This window comes from Martes martes (assembly GCF_963455335.1).
Source record: "Martes martes genome assembly, chromosome: 6".
In the NCBI taxonomy this organism is placed as follows: Eukaryota; Metazoa; Chordata; class Mammalia; order Carnivora; family Mustelidae; genus Martes; species Martes martes.
Window position 1 is genome coordinate 34377751 of NC_137893.1, and position 20623 is coordinate 34398373.

Sequence of the window (20623 nt, forward strand, 5' to 3'; positions counted from 1 at the left end):
TTCTGAAAATTCACTGATTTTGATAAGATATGCCACTGTTCACTGAATTCTTCTGATGACCAGAAGTGGGTTTCCCTTGACTCTTCAGAAACACATGGTCTGGAGACATGAAACATGAACACATTATTCAGGTATCTCTATTGTATCTGCAATAGTAGGAAGTAGCAGATAGGAGAGTACAGCTGCACATTTGCTGAAATTCAGCTAACTGAAAATGATTTACTAAGGTGAAATGGTTCATGAATGGTAAACATTCAAGGAATGAGATACTGAGGCCTATGGAACTATTTTTGCATAAGAAAAATTTAATAAAAACTTTGAAAAATGTTCAGTATCAGAATTTTAAAATGTAAATACACCACATATAACACACACACAATGCATTCTAGTAATTAAAATAACGAAAGCTTCAAAGTACCACAAAATTTAATAGAAACAGAAAACTTTATTTTTAATAACATCCTTAAATCTGCCTACCAAGATCATAGTAGATAACCATTTAAGAATTATTTTATCGAAATTAGAATTTTACATACAAAATCAGCTAGATTTTTTTCAAAAACAATAAAAACTCTTATTTACTGTGGAAAAATATGAACCATTTTGATGAATGAAAAAAAATGAATGTGAACAGGACAGAATGGTTTTCTTTTTATTTGCTTGGTTGTCTCTCCTATTTTTATTCCTACAAATTAATAAAGTCAGAATGATTTCATTTGCTTCATTGTCTATGATCTAGTTTGACACAAATGTGGATTACTTTGGTATCTGCTGAAACATAATTGAGAAAGTTCTTTAAGACTGAATAAAACATTAGACTGGGTATTTAGTATTTTGAAAACAGAATAAACAAAACTAACTGAAATCTGTGGTCACAGAGGATTTGTCATTTTTCTTCCTTTGCCCATATGAAAATACATTAATAGAAAATTACCAATGGAAAAACATTTTTAAATTTATGTTACATTCCTATCAACTTTAATAATAATGCTTAGTTAGCAATTATATCAATTTCTTTCACTCAGTATTAATACTTTGGAATTAGAAGTAGACTGATATTTGTAGTCAAACATTTTGAAACACATACCATATAAGGAATTACATAAAATAGTACTTTCTTGATACTTGAGATTTAACTTACTATTCTATTCAAAATAAATTTCTTTTTGATATATAATAAATTGTTGCTTAAATCTCACTTGCTTGAAATTATTACTCCAAGGAACTATTTGTTACTTTTAACTACTAATAATCTTTAGAAAATAAGAATACCTATTTTCTTATAAGGATTTTCATTTTTGGAAAAAAAATAAAGTCCTAATGACTTCAGTGCACTTATGGATCCTCCCATAACAAAGAATTAGGTGCCAGAGTGACTACTGTTATTAAAAAAAAGGACATTTAGAAATGCAAACTGGGTTAAAGAAAAATACTTGTATTACATTTTTAGTTATTCTAATGTTAAAATGTGACTTATACCTCTTTAAGAAGCAACTTTTTTCTCTCACTTGTTAGCATCTTGTGTTAGAAAAGACCACAGCAGTGCATGGGCCCCTCTGGTATTCTGCACCTTTAAAGATATCCCCAACCGCATAAAAGTTCACTCTTGTGGGGGATCTGGGAGGCCCTCTATCTGCCAGAAATAAAAGCAAGGGCCTAGTAATTTAAAAAGTTTTTGTAAATTTCTGTATTTTAGGTTTGAAGCACTCTCTATTAATTTTAAAATCCATGATTTTTATTCTGACACCAAAGGGTTTTCTTTTCCTTAAAAAAAAAGACCACATTTTAAGGTGCTGCCTAATATGTATATAAATGTAAGAATGTCACTTGATATTTAACAACACAATGCATGAGTCCTTTTCTAGATCAAAGATTTCAGAAAATTTATTCTTCATTCAGCATCTGAAAATAAAATAAACCTGAAATGGTAATTCTTAGAATTATCATGTGAAAAAGAAGTCTTCCATGGTTGAACCCAATTTACAAAAATTTCACATTTTTCTAAGATTTACACTGAATACGACGACATTCCTCTTTAAACTGAATTGTGTGTGTGTTGTGGGGGTGTTATAGGGGGAATCGAGGGTTGTGAAGTGAATATTTTTTGGTAACCACTCACTTTAAACTTCGGGAAAAATGTTTACTATATGACAAAAGTAAATCAAGATCATTACTCTTCTGTCACAGATGATTTCCTGGACTTGAGAACAAGGTCTTTAATGGATGAAGAAAGTTCTTGAAGCTCTTTACGCGTAGTGTTGGTGATATCTTGTTGTTCTTTGTCTAATTCATCACTCAAGGGATCATCTCCCTGTCCAGTCTTCTTATTTTGACTAACTAAATGCTTTACAACTAAACCTTGATACTTTACCAAAAGAGTATGCTGATCCTGTGAAAAGAGAAAAGAGAAGAAAGATTAACAAACATGACTTAATTTTCTATGGAACAAACTGGATTTGTTCAACCAATACACAGTGAAGGTCTTCATCTTTACAAATCACTGGCCAAGTAAGTAGAAAGCTCAAACTAGTAAGGTCCTTGCAGGCAAGGAGTTGACAGGTTAGGGGTGATCAAACATGTATACGCATCATTTTAATGTAAATTGACTCAGCTAAATTCTATTAACTAGAGATTAAGTCAAAGTGATATGGAAGTTCAAAGAAGCCAGATTCCTTTTAGCTGAGAAATTTCTCAGAAGAATTTGTGCAGGATAAGACTTTTAGAACTGGTCCTTGAAGAACAGGTTAAATTTGCATAAGCTGAAATGGAAGACTTCTTTTTACCATAGATCTTATAGAATCCCCAAAAGATTCTTGAGCTATGCTGAGTTTTTAAAGATCAATCTTCTAATTCACTGTTCACATTCTTAGAACAGGGAGTCATATTAATATGTTTTGTGTCTTATTGTTCATGATGATTTATACCTATCCATTCAAAATTTTCAGAATCTAAAAGCTTTAAAAGTTTCAAGTGCATGGAAAATGTAATACCTCTGGAATTTTACTATTAAGAAAAGCAATGATCTGTGGGACACATCTTCCAGGTGCATGGAGCATGCTGTGGGTCGAGAACTGAAACAGAAGGACTGCTGTGAGGTGCAGAATAAGAGCAGGGTCTTCCGTGACTTTTAGCTGTTCAGCCAGTGCTTGCCGATGCTGGAACAGTATCTGCCTAAACAAAAATAAAATCACAAAAACACATTCTCATGTGTTAACAAGCTCTCACCAATTTTAGTTCTTCCCTTCTGTATTCATTTTTAGCTTCTCTAGTTTAATTATCTAGCTCTATAAACATCTTCAGGGACATTTTAAATATGAAATATAGACACGTAACCCTAAATGCTGTGGATAAACTAATATACTAGAACACAACAGAGAAAACGATATTGCTGGGATCCTCAAAGTGTACTTTTTATTTTGAGTTGCTGGGGATCAAACAGAAGTGCACTGTAAGTAAGTAAGTAAGATTTCCTGTAAAGAAGGTCTCAAAGCTGGTATAAAGTTCCCAGGCTTGGGATTAAGGAGCCTTGCTACCTTACTGATACTGGTCAGAGAGGGCCACCTATGTATTGAATATGCTGGACGGTATGCAGCAGTTTGGAAACAAGGGTTCTTTGTGCAAGATTCAGAGAGTCAAATTCCAACTTCGGACATGAAATATCACACATCTAAGAATTTATTAATAATACAGATTAATTCAATGTTACCTTTCCCTTTTTTTGTCTCCTCTTTTCACCATAATATCGCAAGCTTCTGCTGCAGAATCCAGACAAGAAAGAAAGTCTTCTATGCTCTGAAACAGGTATTTAATACAGCGATTTACTTTTATTAACAGGTTGCCTAAAGAAATATAGTCACTAAATGGTTTTGTAATTTTACATCCTAAATACAATTCTTTTTTAAAAAGATTTTATTTATTTATTTATTTATTTGACAGATATTTGACAGTCACAAGTAGGCAGACAGGCAGGCAGAGAGAGAAGGGAAAGCAGGCTCCCCGCTGAGCAGAGAGCCTGATGCGGGGCTTGATCCCAGGACCCTGGGATCATGACCTGAGCCGAAGGCAGAGGCTTTAACCCACTGAGCCACCCAGGCGCCCCCCTAAATACTATTTTTTAAAAGGTGATTTTGTTATTGAACTTGAAATTATGATTTAGGATAAAATGTTCCCAGCCTGTTCTCCCCCTTTACCTCTAGAAGAAATTGAGTTTATATTTATTCTGATAAAAATCTACTCAAAGATCACAAGTTCTAGTCTCATTATCTAAACAGAATCAAACTTTACTTACCTTTTCATTCAGAGAGCTATGGAGTTTTGTGAGAGCTACTTTGGTTTCTTCTGATAATTTACTTAAAATTTTTTTCCTTACCTATAAAGGGAAAAAAGTTCTCTTGGGATTGTGACTTTGACATGTGGTAGATAGAAGATCAAACAAAAGAAAACAAAGCATATTTATTACTATAATAGAATGCGGAATGGAATTTATCCTTGTTTGTGAATTTCAGCTTTCAAACTAGGGACAAAAATATGCTAAAAAACATTCTAAAATTGGAGAGCTAGCCAACAGCCAGTCAGCCAATCAAGCTAGGTATAGCCCTACTCCTCCCTTTTGGCCCAGAAGCGGAAGAGAAAGATGGGGAGGGGAGGGAGAGAGAGAAAAGCATTCATCTTTTGGGGAAAAGAGAATTTGGGGTTAAGAGGCTACTCCCTCCATTTTCCAGTGGGGTGGGAAGAATGTTCTTCCCTAATGCCAGATGAGGGGGTTCCCACTCCTAAGTTCCAGAATGCCTATACACTAGAGAACTTGCTCCATGGCTAGCTGGCTGTTATACTCTATGGTGGGTGGAATCTTTTCAGCATCCCTCTCCACATAGATGTGTCTTGTGAAATCTGATGGCATTCTTGACCAGAGTCTGATGGCCCTATGAAGTGTGAAATTTCTGGTGGAGGCCTAGTGGAATGGGTTGGCTGAAAGTTAACAGTGAATCTTGAAGACGAGGGAGACCTACTGACTCCCTGCCACATGCCACACCAGTTCTTCTGTAGTCCCCGAAGGGCATGGGACAGGAACCCATGTGTTTCCCACAGCAGAGGTTGGCACAGAGGCAGGATATATGGAATTGTCCAGGCAGTTGGAGAGTCACTGCTCAGGCTGAAGGAGGGAAGGGGTATAGTACTGTGCTGGGGTAGGAGGGAGAAATAAATGTGTCTCTGTTTGGAGGTTTAGGGGAAGGTCCTTGCTAAAGGGGGAGTCACATGCTAAAAAACAGCCCCAAAACAACCTACACCACCTGTGGGGCAAGAGACACATAAGGCCACAGCATTGGACCTACATGATAACCAATGATAAGCAGTCACTCCTATGAAACACTTTTGCCTCCTTCATTTTTCCTAAATCTCCAACTTTAAGTGGATCTATAGGGATAGAGAAGAGGAGGAGGAGGAGTCGTAGGGACAGATCACACCCTTCCTTCTCTAAGCAACTGGGAGCCATAGCTCTACCTTACATTTTGAGAGAGGAAGAAATGAACTTTGACTTTAGTTTGAGATTAGCATTTTAACAAAAAACTGCAATTCATCTAAATATTGAAATGAGATGGTGTCACTACTCAGAAATGACTGCGAAATTACGGAATCTGGCCAGAAAACAGTCAAGGGATTGGCAACTCAGCTAGAAAAACGGATGTGACATAACAAAAAGTAGGAAAAAAATAAGTGTTGATTCCAAAGTAATTAAGCATTATTTTCAACAGACTGGTTATATCATCAATTTAAACTAAAAATCTGATTTTTTTTTCTTAAAAACCCTTTACTTTATTTTACTTTCCTTTAGACTATTTCTTATGTGAGAAAATAAAATATGCTTTTATTTCAAAACATAATGCATCAAGAATACAAAAAAATCACTATCATACTTCACTTGTAATGGCTGCAGGATCGTCTACTGCCATCATTAAATCCGAAGCCAAGAAGTTGAAAATGAGGTTAGTGATATCAGTACATACTGTCTTCAGCAAGTGCTTTGTAAGAGCAGCTTGTGTATCATCTGAAAAATGAAGGTGCTTTATTAAAATGAATGTCCAGGAACAATTATGAAGATCAATGAAACAGCAATATTAAGTATACCTGTAAAGAACTTCACCCCTTTTTCAAATAGCCGAATATTATTGTATAGGTTTGAAACCTCTTCTTGCAAGTCCTTGATGGTGCGCTTTCTACCAGTTCCAGAGGCAGAAGAAGTTGAAGACATGAACACTGAACGTACCACCTCAAGATAAGTTTTATTAAGAGGTCTGTGCACAAGATAAATATATTTAGTTTATTAAAATGTACTGGGTTTATGCATATAAGAAATTTTGCTTCTATGGAAATAAGCCTTAAGAAAATACCTCTAGATTTTCTAAATAAATAAGATTAATTTGGACAATAGTTCATAAGAATTTGTCCTCTAATCCTAAGACTTAAATAACTTAAATGCATTATTTTTCTCAGTTTTAAAGTACTCAAAATTACTGCACTAAAGACAGCAAGAATAGCAGTAACAAAAGCTTTAATTCAAATTCAGTCCAAAGTAGTTTTTAAAAGTTAATTTGGAGAATGGGACATATTCCACACACTGGAATAATAAATTCTCAATTTCTAAAATTCTAAAAAAGATAATATATTCAAAACTTTTTTTAAAAAACTTTTTATGCTCAACAACTTCAGAATAGATTATTTTAAGTAATGGCAAATGGTTAGTAGTAACTATCTTTTTACATATGAAAAATATGATTATGTACTGTATTCATGCATCAAAAATATTCAGTGAAAAGAAAAAAAAACTACAAAAGCTGTATTTTTAAATTCAAAGTTAGATGCACTGGGCTCCTGGACTGCATTTATCAATGCTTACACACTGGAACTAACTTGATGGGAAAATCATGTTAGTTAGTAATGGTCAAATTATACACAATTTCTTTTACTTCTGTATAAAAATAAATTTAGCCTGGCTCAATTATAAGCTGGTGCTGTCTAAATTTGTTCTCTGAAAACAGTTTGTTACTTTATTTCTCCCTAAAAGTGTACTGCGTACTCTCTGTCAAGTCTAGATAGATAAAGGTCTTTTCGTTCTTTAGTTGTTACTTTTCAGGCTATGTCAGAGAGCAGCCAGTGACTGGTGTTGGTGTTTTTCTCCCAACTAGGACTGAAACATCAACGACAGAGGATGCCTCCTTGCCTTTTATTTCCCACACTGCCTCACCCAAAGCACTTACATGTTTGTTAAACTGAACAGCCTCTATAGGCAAACAAAATCTGGAATTTGGTGGCTGGATTAAATTCTAAGCTTTGAAAAGTAAAGACCTAAAATCTATATTTTCCATGATGTTGGGTCAAAATTTTATTTAATAACTTATTGAATTTCTATCATAAAACAGAAAAAAAATGTTTTTATACTTACTTTATTAAGTACTCAGCAAGTTCAGAAATAAATTCCTCAGGGGCATCTTGTATGTGTTTTCTCAAAACATCTTCAATTTCATCCTGGAACATAAAAGTGATCTCTGGCTTCTTCTTTCCTGTAGTAGAAATGCGTAACAGGAAAAAGAACAAAACATAAAGCACCCTAAAAGCAAACAAGGTTCATTAACGTATTTACTAAGATGGTAATTCATTCACTGCCTACCATAAAGACTCCGACATTGCCAGTGACAGCAGTACCCAATGAAAACAATTTTTAAAATAGTGGCATTTCTTATGAGTAATAATTTTCTAACTTTAAAAAAAATTTTTTTTTAACTTTTTTTTTTTTTTTTTTTAAAGATTTATTTATTTATCAGAGAGAGAGAGAGGAGCGAGAGTGAGCACAAGCAGACAGAGTGGCAGGCAGAGGGAGAAGCAGGCTCCCTGCTGAGCAAGGAGCCCGATGTGGGACTCGATCCCAGGAGGCTGGGATCATGACCTGAGCCGAAGGCAGCTGCTTAACCAACTGAGCCACCCAGGCATCCCATAAAAAAAATTTTTTTTTTTAACTTTATTTAATGACTGTTTTAATGTCAGTCAAAAAATAATAAAGATGATTTTCCCGATCTAAATTGGATGATGCAAATCGTGGCAAATCAAAACAATCAACTGGATGGAAAAAAAATCTTTTAAGAAAAAGATAATTTCTCTTTGTTGAACACTATATACTGAGCAGAATTTCCTTCTTTATAAAAATGAATAGTTACTAAAAATCAAATCATCCTTACAATTTGTAGAAGATCTTCAGGAAAAGTCTTTATAATCATATGAACTCAACTCCAGTAGAATTAAGCTAAAAATTGTCCTTTGGGAAAGGCAAAGATGAAGAAATATCATAGTTTTATACTCATCATTTATTTTTCTTCTTACAAAAATAATTCTTTGTATTTTTGTACACCATGCCTGTGTGGCTCAGTGGGTTAAAGCCTCTGCCTTCAGCTCAGGTCATGATCCCAGGGTCCTGGTATCCAGTCCCGCATCGGGCTCTCTGCTCAGCAGGGAGCCTGCTTCCCTTCCTCTGTCTACCTCTCTGCCTACTTGTGATCTCTGTCTGTCAAATAAATAAATAAAATCTTAAAAAAAAATAATTCTATGCCAGGGGAAATTTGTATGCAGCTACTATAATGGAAATAATTGTTAAGTGTGGAATTGTCATGCCTTCACACCGACTTAGATAAGCATGGGTTGCAAAGAAAGCTAATGATATTTCTATTATTAATGTTGTAAAAATATAAAAGTGATTATTTCCAGCTAAATTTGGTTATTGTAAAAACTTAGACATAAAAAATAGTAAAATAAAAAAAATTAAAACTAGCTCAAAAATCACTCTTCACTTCTAAGTAAGTTGCCATCACAGCTTTAAAACAGATGGATATGTTAGAACAGATTCACTATCCTTTCTTTTTGAGATCTGCTATCCTCCATTCCTGATCTTTCGCATCACATAGTTTCTGCTTTCTCTGTTTGTTTCCTGCATGCATTTTACAAGTTATTAAATTATATTTTCATCTAGTAATCTTTCACACTGAGTTGATCCTGTATTTTAGCTGAGAACCTAATTATATCCCCCATTTCAGAGATTATAACACAATCCCCTTTCAAAGGCACTGAAATTATATCTTTTTAGGTAGAATGGTTTTACTACCTTTATAGCCCCTCTCCATAATTTGTGCATAAAAGGAGTATCACATGCCTCATTTAACAATTACTTACGGCTACAGATATTAGAGAAGTATTTTATGAAATGCCCCTTTTCTCCCACCCCTTGTACATCTTAGGAATAGAAAAATTCATTTATCAATGAAAAATTAAAACCCACATAGGACAGTCTTAATACTATTTAAAATAAGAACAGGGCTAGTAGCTTCAAGTTTTAATTAATATTGTTTTATACATGCTGAGAACAGTAGCTATTTTTACCTATGTTAGAATATTTTAAAGATAGCTCTTAGGCAATGATGCTATGATGAGTAGTAGCACATTAACTGCTGAAGCCATGTCACCTGATACCTACACCTCCCAGCGCTAGCCCATACATAACGAGCTCTGTGGAAGAGGTAAAATAAGAAATTTCAAATTATCATCATTTCAAGTTTTTTTCTCTTTTCAGTTTTGTTAAGTAAATTTATTTAAAACACAAACATAAAAGAATCATAATTTTACTTAGAAAAACTAACATATCCCTTGCTAACTTAACTGTGCCAAATGCTAACAAGTCTCCAAAAAGGGAGATGGATATACTTAATTCTCCTGTTAGAAGCAATCAACCAATTAACATAAAATCAATGTTTCCTACTTGAATATGCAGAAATCCACTTTTTAATAAAATATTGTAATTTGTTTTGTAGGGCAGTGGGAAAGCATAAAAATGACTGTGTAAGCTGAAACTGTGCAAGGTCTTCTCATCAAACAATGGGAAAACTTATGATTGTTCCGTGATTTTTTAAAAATGTCTGTGAAAACATTAAGAGCTCTTATGTGTTGGTTATAAATGTAGAGGGAAATGAAAAAGAAAACCAATACTTATAATTTAGTATACTGTAATTTAGCTTATCAGAAACACTGGGCAACAAAGTATTTTATTTCTTCATGAAAAACTTATCAAAAATAGTCTGAACAGAGCTTGCCTTCTTCTAAGGCTATAACTTAAAATACAGAGCAAGCATCTTTTCTATGCCTTGGCAAGATGTCATACTCCTTTCTTAACTCTGGATCAGCTCATAGCATTTTATCCGTTCCCCTTTCAATGTTGTGAAACATCTCTGAGAATTCCTTTAATATGAAGTTTTCTGCCAACTTCACATCCTCTAAGACATTTTCATCCTTTCTGTCAAAACCACTTCCCCCATTTACTCCAATAAGTGTGCCTTTGCCGAGCTCCTGTGGCTGCATACCTAGTCTCCTGAACAGTGGCAATGCCAACATTCCCACAATCAGCTAGTTCTTCTTGAGCACCATTTATTCATGATTCATATTTTATTTCCAGTGTTATCACTTTTCATTCCTTGGCTGCATTTTCATCTTTGTTGGCTAATTCCCTTTTGATTATCCATTTTGCAAAATGTCATATGGATTCATCACTGGGAGACAAGGAGGTAACATAACTACATGGTTTGTTGTCTGTGCATAAAGTGAAGAAGAGACACACAGTGATCAGACTTTGAAATAAGTGATGCGACTGTCATAGCTCATGATGCACATGTATTATTTATGTGCTGATCAATGGATTGAGGAGCCAGCAGCTATGTCTGTACTTTATGCAATTACTCACTGTTAGTACACCCTGGTAACTAAAATATGAACCGTGTTGTTGGGGGGCTGGGGTCAGCAACTAAGCTGTGGTAACTGAAATTCGTGTCCACTCACTGGGCAAAGCAACGTCTTCTTGCATTAGCATATACATCTAATAATATACATCTTAAGAAAACTGTTTACAAAATCACACACATAAAAAAGAGGAGTAAAATAAAGCTACATACCAGTGTGAGATGACTCATCATCACTATCCTCTTCTTTCCTTCCTTTCTTCTTGATTTTTTTGATTTTGTACTCTCTGGCATTGCCGCCACCACCTCCTCTCACACTTCCACTGCCCTCTGGTGGAAAAGGGTATTAGTTAGTATTAGCTAACTAAATAACCATTTTTAGAATACGATGACACTACATTGTCATATTTAACTTTACAGCAAAACAATAAAAGCCAAATAATTAAACTTTTAGCTGCTATTTAAGGTGGGAGGGTTTTTTTTTTTTTTTTTTTTTTTTAGTTATAATGGAAGTTTGTAGTATGGTCAATAAAAAATTAATAAAATGTGAAATCTCTTGAATTTGAGCAACTCACTTAGATAGCTTACCAGCTCTAAAGGCTATCTCTTCCAGTCTCTTCTTCCTTCTCTAAAAATACTCTTTTCTATAGCTTTGTCTGACTTTTCCTTGGCCAAACCCATTCCTTTACTGGTTCTTCTCCCTTCCCCAAAAGAAATGTGCCCTCATTTGCCATCTTTGTTACTACAGCTTCATTAATATCCCATTACAGTACTTCACAAGTTTAATTACCCTCAGTTTTGTCTTTCTGGTTGAAAGATTATTATTCTTGTTTACAGGAGACATCCTGAGTCTCCCACCACCCAATGAGATAATGAATTTTTGAGAACAGGGAGCATGTGTCACTAATGTTTGTATCCTTGGGGTTAAAGCAATGCTTGACACATTAAAAGGTGTTCGATAAATGCTTACCACAAATATTAAATTAGATGAGTAGAGAAATATAGTTATCAATCACCTATTGGCTAAAGACTAAAAAAATACACATTATGAGACAAACTAAAACACTGTATATAAAAGTAATGTTATTGAGGTATTTCTCTGCTATTACATATTTATATTTAAAGTATCTATTCAACAAAATAGAATACTTATCTAGAAATGGATTGAAACATGAAAAATAATAATACACTTCATAAAAGATTCATTTTTCAATAAAGTAAAATGACATATAACTACAGATCTTTTTCTAAATTCTAAGTACAATTCCTTTAAATTTTATCATGTCCTATAATTTTAAGTTCTATTAATTTATTTTCCCTTGCTTTTATGATAGAAAAATACAATTTTCAAAAGCAGACCTACGGCAATAAATTTCTTATAGGGAAGACATTTATATTTGACATTATTCCATGCACTATACCTAAACTATTACAATATAATAGTACTATAATTGAGATGATGACCAGATGACTCTGAATTTTTAGAAGGAAATAAAATAGACTAGTTATTCTGACATAAGTGCAACCAACTGATTAAGGTGAATTTATAAGTATATCTTCAAATCATATGATAAAATATGCATGGCTGTGAACAGTACTATGATTTATTGGAGTAATCTTCCCAGAAAAATAGAGAGGAATTTCAAAGTATCAAAATCAAAAGATTTTGTAGAAAAATGTGTTTGAAGAGGAAAGAAGCAATCTCAGAGATATAGGAGTGAATTTCCACAACAAATAAAAATGAAGTTTTGGGGGTGCCTGGGTGGCTCAGTGGGTTAAGCCTCTGCCTTCAGCTCGAGTCATAATCTCGGGGTCCTGGGATCAAGCCCCACATCAGGCTCTCTGCTCAGCAGGGAGCCTGCTTCCTCTTCTCTCTCTGCCTGCATTTCTGCCTACTTGTGATCTCTCTCTCTGTCAAACAAACAAATAAATAAAATTTTTAAAAAATGAAGTTTTTATAACACATATCCAATACAGCCGTATTAATGAAACATGTTGAATATCTAGTTTCTTTAACCCTGATAGAGCACTAATAAAACTGTTCCTACTATAGAAAGTGTGGAAAACAAATTAATTTCCAAATGCAAGTTACTAGTATACCAGTGCTACCTCAAATCATTTCCAGTGACTCTTAATTACCAAAAAGAACAAAAAAGAAAGAAATGAGATGTCCTTAGGAAATTCAATAATTTAATGAATATTTATAGAACACCTAAAATACACCAACAGGTGCTCTAAGAACTAGGAAACAATAAACAAGATGTACAAGGTTTCCCAACAATAAAACACAAGACAGTGATAAAAGCAATACAAAAAGACTGGAAGATAATATATGGAGAATGATTGTGTCTACAATTCCAGGTGGTGCGGGAGGCCTCTATGAGGAACTGACATTTAAAGATGAGCTCTGAATGACAAGAAATCTGTTACCTGAAGTTTGAGAGAGAACATTCCGGTAGAGGGAATAGCTAGTGCAAAGGCTTTCAGGTAAGCACAAACTTGCCAAATCTGGGGGGGAAAAAACGCTACGGGTCTGGAACATAGACAGTGAGGGGGCAAACAATGGGACATGGGCCAGGTCATGAAATTGACTTAGTTTTCATAAAAAAATAAAAAGAATAAGTAATCACTAATATTTCCATTGTCATAATCAAAAGTTAATTCATTAGCAAAAGATTTGGCTAATATTAGCAATTAAAAATAAATCAACCAAATAAAAGGGTATAATAAATGTAGAGTTCACTGCAATAAATAAACAAAACTCATCTTTGAATCTTCTTGGTTAATAATAACTTATTACCTGTTGCTTTTCTCCTTCGTTCATCTTTCTTATCCTTTTTACTTGTATTAATGCTTTCTAAAATGGAGACCTGTTTCAGGTCTTCTTCAGTGATTAAATGAACAGGATTATTTTTCATTTCCTGAAATAAAACATGCTTTTCTTGGTAAGCAAAAATATATGGCATTACAGAAAACATAAAATAGTTACATACTCAATTATTATTATTCATCCTAATTATTCTTGTTTGATCTCATTGCTAAGAACTATAGAGCCTGGTCCAACAGTTGCCACTCTGAGACTATTTCTCCTTGCCAAAGATCAGTCTCTTCCCTTGCTGCTCTTGACTTTTTGAATCTGTGATCAAAAAATAAAAAATCCTGTCTGGTTCCCGAAAAACTGATCATACAACAGATGCAATCCTCTTTAGCTGATTTGGCTTCTCTACCACTGCTTACTGGGTGACCTTGCTCTTTTTCTCTTTGAGGCTCCCAAGTCCAGTGCCACTTGGGTACCTGAGATTACAAAATCTCTATCCTCCAACCTAACAGAACGAGCATGTAGGATGAGTTGTACACTTAATCATATAATCTGTTTTTTCCTCCAGACTCATTCCTGATCTCTGCTTTTTAAAAATTTATGTTAAGACTAATGAACTATTTCCATGTTCAGAAACTGTTTTTTCAGCATGGGACAGGGTTCTAAATCTGCAATGAAAAAAGTATATTTTTATGTTAAAAATGGTATTTCCCCCCCTGGGGATAAAAATACATTATATGTTTATAAAAAAATAAAAATTAAATTTAAAAAATGGTATTTCCCTTTTGGTTTCCTAAAGAAAAATGTTTAGAATGTTGACAGTTCAAACAGCAGAATCACTTTTTTTTTTTTCCTCAAAGTTATTTTTGTAGTTGGAAGGAGGAGCACAAAGAATGAAAACTGATGACCACGTTTTTATCTTAGTGCAAATAAAAATAATGTAGCCATTTAGTGACTTGGGAGAAAATATGTACTAGACTTTTGGTATACATCTCTTCTTTATTTAAATTTATCTTTAGAAAGGAGAAAAGAGACATCATCATCCTTCCTTTGAAGATGTGGAAACTGGAGGTCTATTTGTTCAAAGTCAAACAGTAAACAAGGTGAGAATGGAACTCAGGTGTATTGGCAACAATCTTACACACTTTTACTCTGCTGCTTTGCAGGCAAGACAGAAAATTATCTCTTTTTTAAACTGTTAAAGAGCTTAAAAGGAAGAGAGATGAATACAAATTATTTACATACTTAATAAGCTCTCATGGATTTATTAACAGTCTAAGATAAATAGGCTTGTTCTGCCTATCCGTGAGCAGGCTTTATAAGTAGATGGGGTTGCTAACTAGAAACATGAATTGAATAGTCATTAAAGCAGACCTGACTGGACCTCTGCTTCTAGAAACTATGATAGCACTTGCTCTCAGGAACTAATCAATTTTTGATAGTATCAACAATTTCTTTCCTCAGTAAGTTATCCCATTTGTGCATCCTAAATAGGTAAAATAAATAAGGCTCTACCTGATTTAGTAAATAAATAGTATAGTGATTGATAGCTATACTGTAATACTTGTACATATAATCCACAGATACAATTTTTGTGGATTTCAATGTTGGACCAATACCCTTAGGTAACTTAACTGTGAAATGTATAATTTCATTTATATGATTTCAATTTATAAAATTATTATAAATTATAAAATTATAAATGTAATAATCATAATTATAAAATTTATAAATTTTATAAAAATATAAAATTATATAATCAGCTTCCTAAATTCTAACTTGTATGTCCTGATGGGAGTGAAGAAGAGGAAAAACAAATCGAGAAGAAGTAAAAAGGAATGATGCATTAAAAGGAAATGATGCATGAAACACAGTGTTCACTTTCGGGTGTATGCTGCTTACTCCATTTTTCAAAAAATGTCAGATGATTCTAACATGAAAATCCTATTAAGATTAGTAGGAGAAAGGAAATCTGGCTTACCTTTTCAGCTTTCTGGTGCATCAGTTCACTGAAGAGTTCTGTGCAGTTATTTATGAATTTTTCACTGACTACAACAGTGTCACTAAAAACTACAGCTGAAGCCTGCTTGCTGAATGCTCTCATCACCTGCTGAAGCAACATGGCAGCATCTTCAACTGATAAAGAACTGGGTAACAGAGGCTAGAAGCAGAAACAAAGTGAAAACAAGTATAAATACAATAACATACAGATAAACCATTTGTTACATATATGCCCTCCCTAGGTGATCTCATTAAGTCTAAGAGCCTTCAGAACCATCTCTATGCTGATAACCTCCCAAATTGTATTTCTGCTTTCATTATCACTCTGAGCTCTGGAGTCATATGCCCTCTGTCTCCCTAACATCTCTGCTCTTATGCCTAACAGGCATCTCAAATTCCACATGTCCAGAACGACACTGATTGCAGTCGCCTACCCACCAACACCTAGCTCCCACCCACCTTTCTCAATTGTTCCCCCATCTCAATTAATGGTACTGTTCTCCATGCAGTTATCAGGCCCCAAACCTATTTGTCACACTCAGTTCCTCTCATAAAGCCATAAACAATCCATCATCAAGTCCTGACAACTTTACCTACAAAATAGACTTCTTAGCTCTTTGGACTATCTGAAATTACCATTTTCATTAACTATCTCCACCTAGGAAACTTGTGTGGGCACCACATTCCTAGCAAGTAAATGGTTCCTGGCACACAGATGATACTTAAAATTTGTTAAATGAATGAATGGAACACCAAAATCTGGAACCTCTGGAAACTTGTGTATCCAAAAAGTAATTTTTTACTTTATAAAGACAATCTGGGCCCTGCCTAGTAATAATGGGATGGCCTCTTGTTTCTTTCTCTTCACCTGTACTTTTCTCTTTGGCATAATAAAGGCAGGTCAATACTGAACACTGAAGTAAAAACACTAACAGGGCTAAAGCAGGTCATGTTAATACATGAGCAAAGATTAATGAATGGATAAAGGATACACAAATACTCTAAGTGGCTAATGCCAATAAACTTGTAAATACTTGGATAAGATTGTGAGAAATCTCATCAGTATCAAGGGCAAGACTGTTATGAGTATTATATTGTTTGCTTACTTGTTTTGAAATTTATGGAATTCTGGATGTTGACTATCCATATCTAAAAGGTCATTCTACCTCAAAAGCTAAAAGTCTTTAAGCATAATTAAGATAGTTTTTGCCATAACGATGTCTGCTAGAATTTGGCTACAAAGCCAAGACTATCTTTATGTATCCTAATTATTAAAATGACCACATACTAGTGAATATCAGTTATCATTGGTTTAAAGAAAAATTAACAAGAAGAAGATAAAACATACTGCAATATCAACCCATGTTCCAGAGCTGATGGCTTCCTCTACTGATGCTTCCACCTGATCCACAAGTCCTTGACCAACACAAGCTGCTTTCAAAAACAAGAGTTGTGTCGTCTTATATCTTTTCTTTATGTAACTCACAGCATCTGGGATTCCAAGTCTGGACAAAGCATCAAATTCTAAAAATACATCACAAATAGAATATGGAATAGAATACATTAGAACAAAATTGTCAATCATTCCCATCTTTTAGAAATCCTAGAAAAAATAAGTTCTACCAATATTTATTCTTTGTGAATGCACTTCCAAATTTTTATTACTAAACATAGCTGTAGAAAAATTAGTTCAAATACTTCCTCAATCCCAGCTATGTCACACCCTCTCCAATTGAGGGGTCAAAGGGAAACATGAGAACTACAGATCAAAAAAGTAGAAATGGGGGTGAAGGAGAATGTAATAATTTACAGAAACAAAAAGGAGAATTTATTTTGCTTATTACAGTTAACTAAAGGTATCAGACAACTTAAGACAAAGTAATTCCCTAGTTTAATTTAAACTAGACTTAGCATATAAACAAAAGTTAAAAAAAAAAAAAGACTTAAATTTACAGCCATTAAGGCTATTGGAGGTATCTATTATACTCTCTGCCCCCAAATAATCTATTTAAGAAAATTAATTATAACAAAGTTCTAATCCAAGTCCATGGTTGAAGAAACTGAAAGGTACATAACAGAAAGTGAAGAAAACATTAAGTGAAACCCAGTATTCTAGTGTAGATTTAAATTGCTTGAACCATTAGTATCTTACAGGTTTATTACTGAGAAAGCAACTAATTTCTACATGATTTGACTTGGGTTATGAAACTGATCAAACTAAGTGAGCTACACATACATACGTATATGAATATTATAATAATACACATATGCTAATTGTTTTAATGATTAAGTTCAGTCAATCTACTTTACCCAAATGACAGAACCTCAGGAAAAGGAGTGAAAATAGCTTCAGCGTTTCTGAGGAAGTGAGTGACTAATAAAAATGCACACTGTAAAGCTGATAGCCGATAAAGTATTTCTAAGATTATGTATCTGAATAATTGGGCAGCTTCATAAAATATAAGATATAATAAAATAAGATTATTTTTCGTGACTTAAAATATACTTGAAGTTGTAATAGTATCACATCACTGGAACACTAGTAACAATCAATACCAGTTTTGGCCTTCCCATATTACAACTGTTCAGTAACTATGAAATTAAACTCAGTTCCAAAACCAACAAAAATCTGCAATTCGGCTACTTTTACATTCACAGAGAACCATTATAATCTTTTGTCAATAGCAGAGCATGTGTGTACTCCCAGGACTAATAAAATACTTTTTAAGAACGTGTACAATATAAGAAAGAAATTTTAGTTTCAAAGACAAAAAGAAATAGTTACCTAGATAGCCATTCTGCCTGAGAAAGGAATCCACCCAAGTACTCTGTGTTCTGGAGTAAATGTCAGGGACGAACACCGCCTTATCCTGTCTCCCACCAACCACAGTGCCTCGTAAACGTCCACTATTAACGAGTTCCTCAAGCACAGCTTAAAACAAGACCAAATACAAATAAATCAGAGCAGGTATAAATGTCAAAGAGTAAAATACTATTTCACAATTTAGTTATTCTCCTTTAAAAAAGCAATTTTAAAGTTTAATTGTATAAATGAAGACATTATATTTTAGACAAAACTTTCCTGCCATTTATGAGAATATTCAGGTCACAAATTTAGGAAATTCTGGCAACTAGCTAAAAGTACTGAACTTGTAACTTAAACTGGTTAATATTAACACTGAATTTTTTTTTAAGATTTTATTTATTTATTTGACAGAGATCACAAGTAGGCAAAGAGGCAGGCAGAGAGAGGGGGAGGGGAAGCAGGCTCCCCACTGAGCAGAGAGCCTGATGCGGGGCTCGATCCCAGAACCCTGAGATCATGGCCTGAGTGAAAGGCAGAGGCTTAACCCACTGAGCCACCGAGGTGCCCCTAACATTGAATTTTTTAGTTAAGAGCAATTTTGGGGGAAAAAATGCCATTATTTATATGTTTGAAAGTGGATGACTAAACACTTTGAGAATAGATAATATGCAATCACTAAGTGTTTCCAAATTCAGTTTTCTCATATTTAGAACATTTAAGACACCTGGATCACATTAGAATCAACTGTGTGAAATAAAGCCATGAAAAAAATTTTTTTTTAATTTTTAAAGATTTAATTAATTAATTAATTAATTAGACAGAGACAAACACAGTGAGAGAGGGAACACAAGCAGAGGGAGAGGAAGAAGCAGGCTTCCCACCAAGCAGGGAACCCGATGTGGGGCTCGATCCCAGGACCGTGGGATCATGACCCGAGCCGGAGGCAGATGCTCAACTACTGAGCCACCCATGCACCCCAAGCAATGAAAATTTTTATGTTATTATATTTCTACTTTTTTTTTATGTCATTTTATTTCTACTGTTTAAATTGCAACACATGTAAGAGAAGTATAATGCTTGGGTTAAAAGGATGGATTTAGATTTGGACACCCTTTAATTCCAAATCTCAACTCTGTCACCTATTCCCTGACAAAAACTGGGCAAGTCATTTTACTTATGTTTCCATTTTCTCAGCCATGAAATAGGGATAATAGCAAGTGTCTCCAAGAATTGTTGTATTCAAGTCAAGTGCTTGGAATAGTAGCTGGCATATGATAAGCACGCAGTAAATTTTAACTAAATATCACCACCACCACCACACATCATCATCATTAATCACCCTCATCATCATCAAAAGGCTAACGCCAATCTGAGATCTGGATAGTACTGCTGTTAACATAAAATACATGCTTTTTTATTTAAACCATAATATTTAACTAAACATTTCATTGTTTAAATACCAAAATACCCTGAAAAAGACAAAAGCAGATAGGAAGGAGTTATTTCTAAGCAAATTAGAAAGCACAGTCAATACATGACTGGCAAAGAAATGTTTATGAAAATCAGCCTTTACCAGAAATAAAAATTAGCTTATATGAGTTACAAAATTTTGGTGCTGAGTAAATTAGGATACATTAGAAAAGTCTAGATTTTTCAACAGACTGCAACAAATAAATTTCTTGACAGTACAGCACAAATCTGTGCTAAATTAAAAGTTATCAAGTTATCAATTATTACTTGAAAAACTACATGAAATCCCACCAATCGCCAATTCATAGGTTCTAATATATGTTACGTTTTTAATTTTAAATCTATTAAACAAAAAAATTTAACTCCATATTCTGAAAAATATAAGGAATTAAAACTAACTTTTGGTTTTAAACGTGAATTTCTTTTCTATCCTTCATTTTAATTCTTCTATTTGCACAGATATCTGAGCCAAAAGATTAAGTCACTGTTTTTAAAACTGTTTTATTCCACCAAGACTTTTTAAAAAGACCCTCAAAACCTGGTAACAGCTTCACAAACACACACATAATATAGGTAATGAATCAAGACTATTTTGGAGATACTATCATGTTGTTTAAATGCTAAGAACATATTTTTACTGGTATTATCCTCTTTGTAAAATGTTTTTATTTCTTAAAATATTTTATTTACTTACTTATTAATTAACTAAGCTCTATGCCCAATGTGGGGCTTGAACTCATGACCCTGAAATCAAGAGCC

At 34.0% G+C, this 20623-nt stretch overlaps 1 protein-coding gene across 1 annotated transcript in view; it reads right to left on the reverse strand.

Annotated features, from left to right (window-relative positions):
* Nucleotides 1-425: 425 nt before the first annotated feature.
* Nucleotides 426-20623, reverse strand: part of UFL1 (UFM1 specific ligase 1) — a 33560-nt gene continuing 13362 nt past the window's right edge. The window contains exons 8-19 of the mRNA XM_080806100.1: nt 18374-18520; nt 16937-17112; nt 15569-15748; nt 13570-13690; nt 10983-11099; nt 7442-7559; nt 6127-6293; nt 5916-6046; nt 4289-4369; nt 3707-3792; nt 2991-3171; nt 426-2389 (exon numbers count right to left, since the gene is read on the reverse strand). Of these exons, the coding sequence (XP_080662226.1) occupies nt 2171-2389; nt 2991-3171; nt 3707-3792; nt 4289-4369; nt 5916-6046; nt 6127-6293; nt 7442-7559; nt 10983-11099; nt 13570-13690; nt 15569-15748; nt 16937-17112; nt 18374-18520 (1724 nt within the window). The 3' untranslated portion in view covers nt 426-2170. The remainder of the gene's footprint in view (nt 2390-2990; nt 3172-3706; nt 3793-4288; nt 4370-5915; nt 6047-6126; nt 6294-7441; nt 7560-10982; nt 11100-13569; nt 13691-15568; nt 15749-16936; nt 17113-18373; nt 18521-20623) is intronic.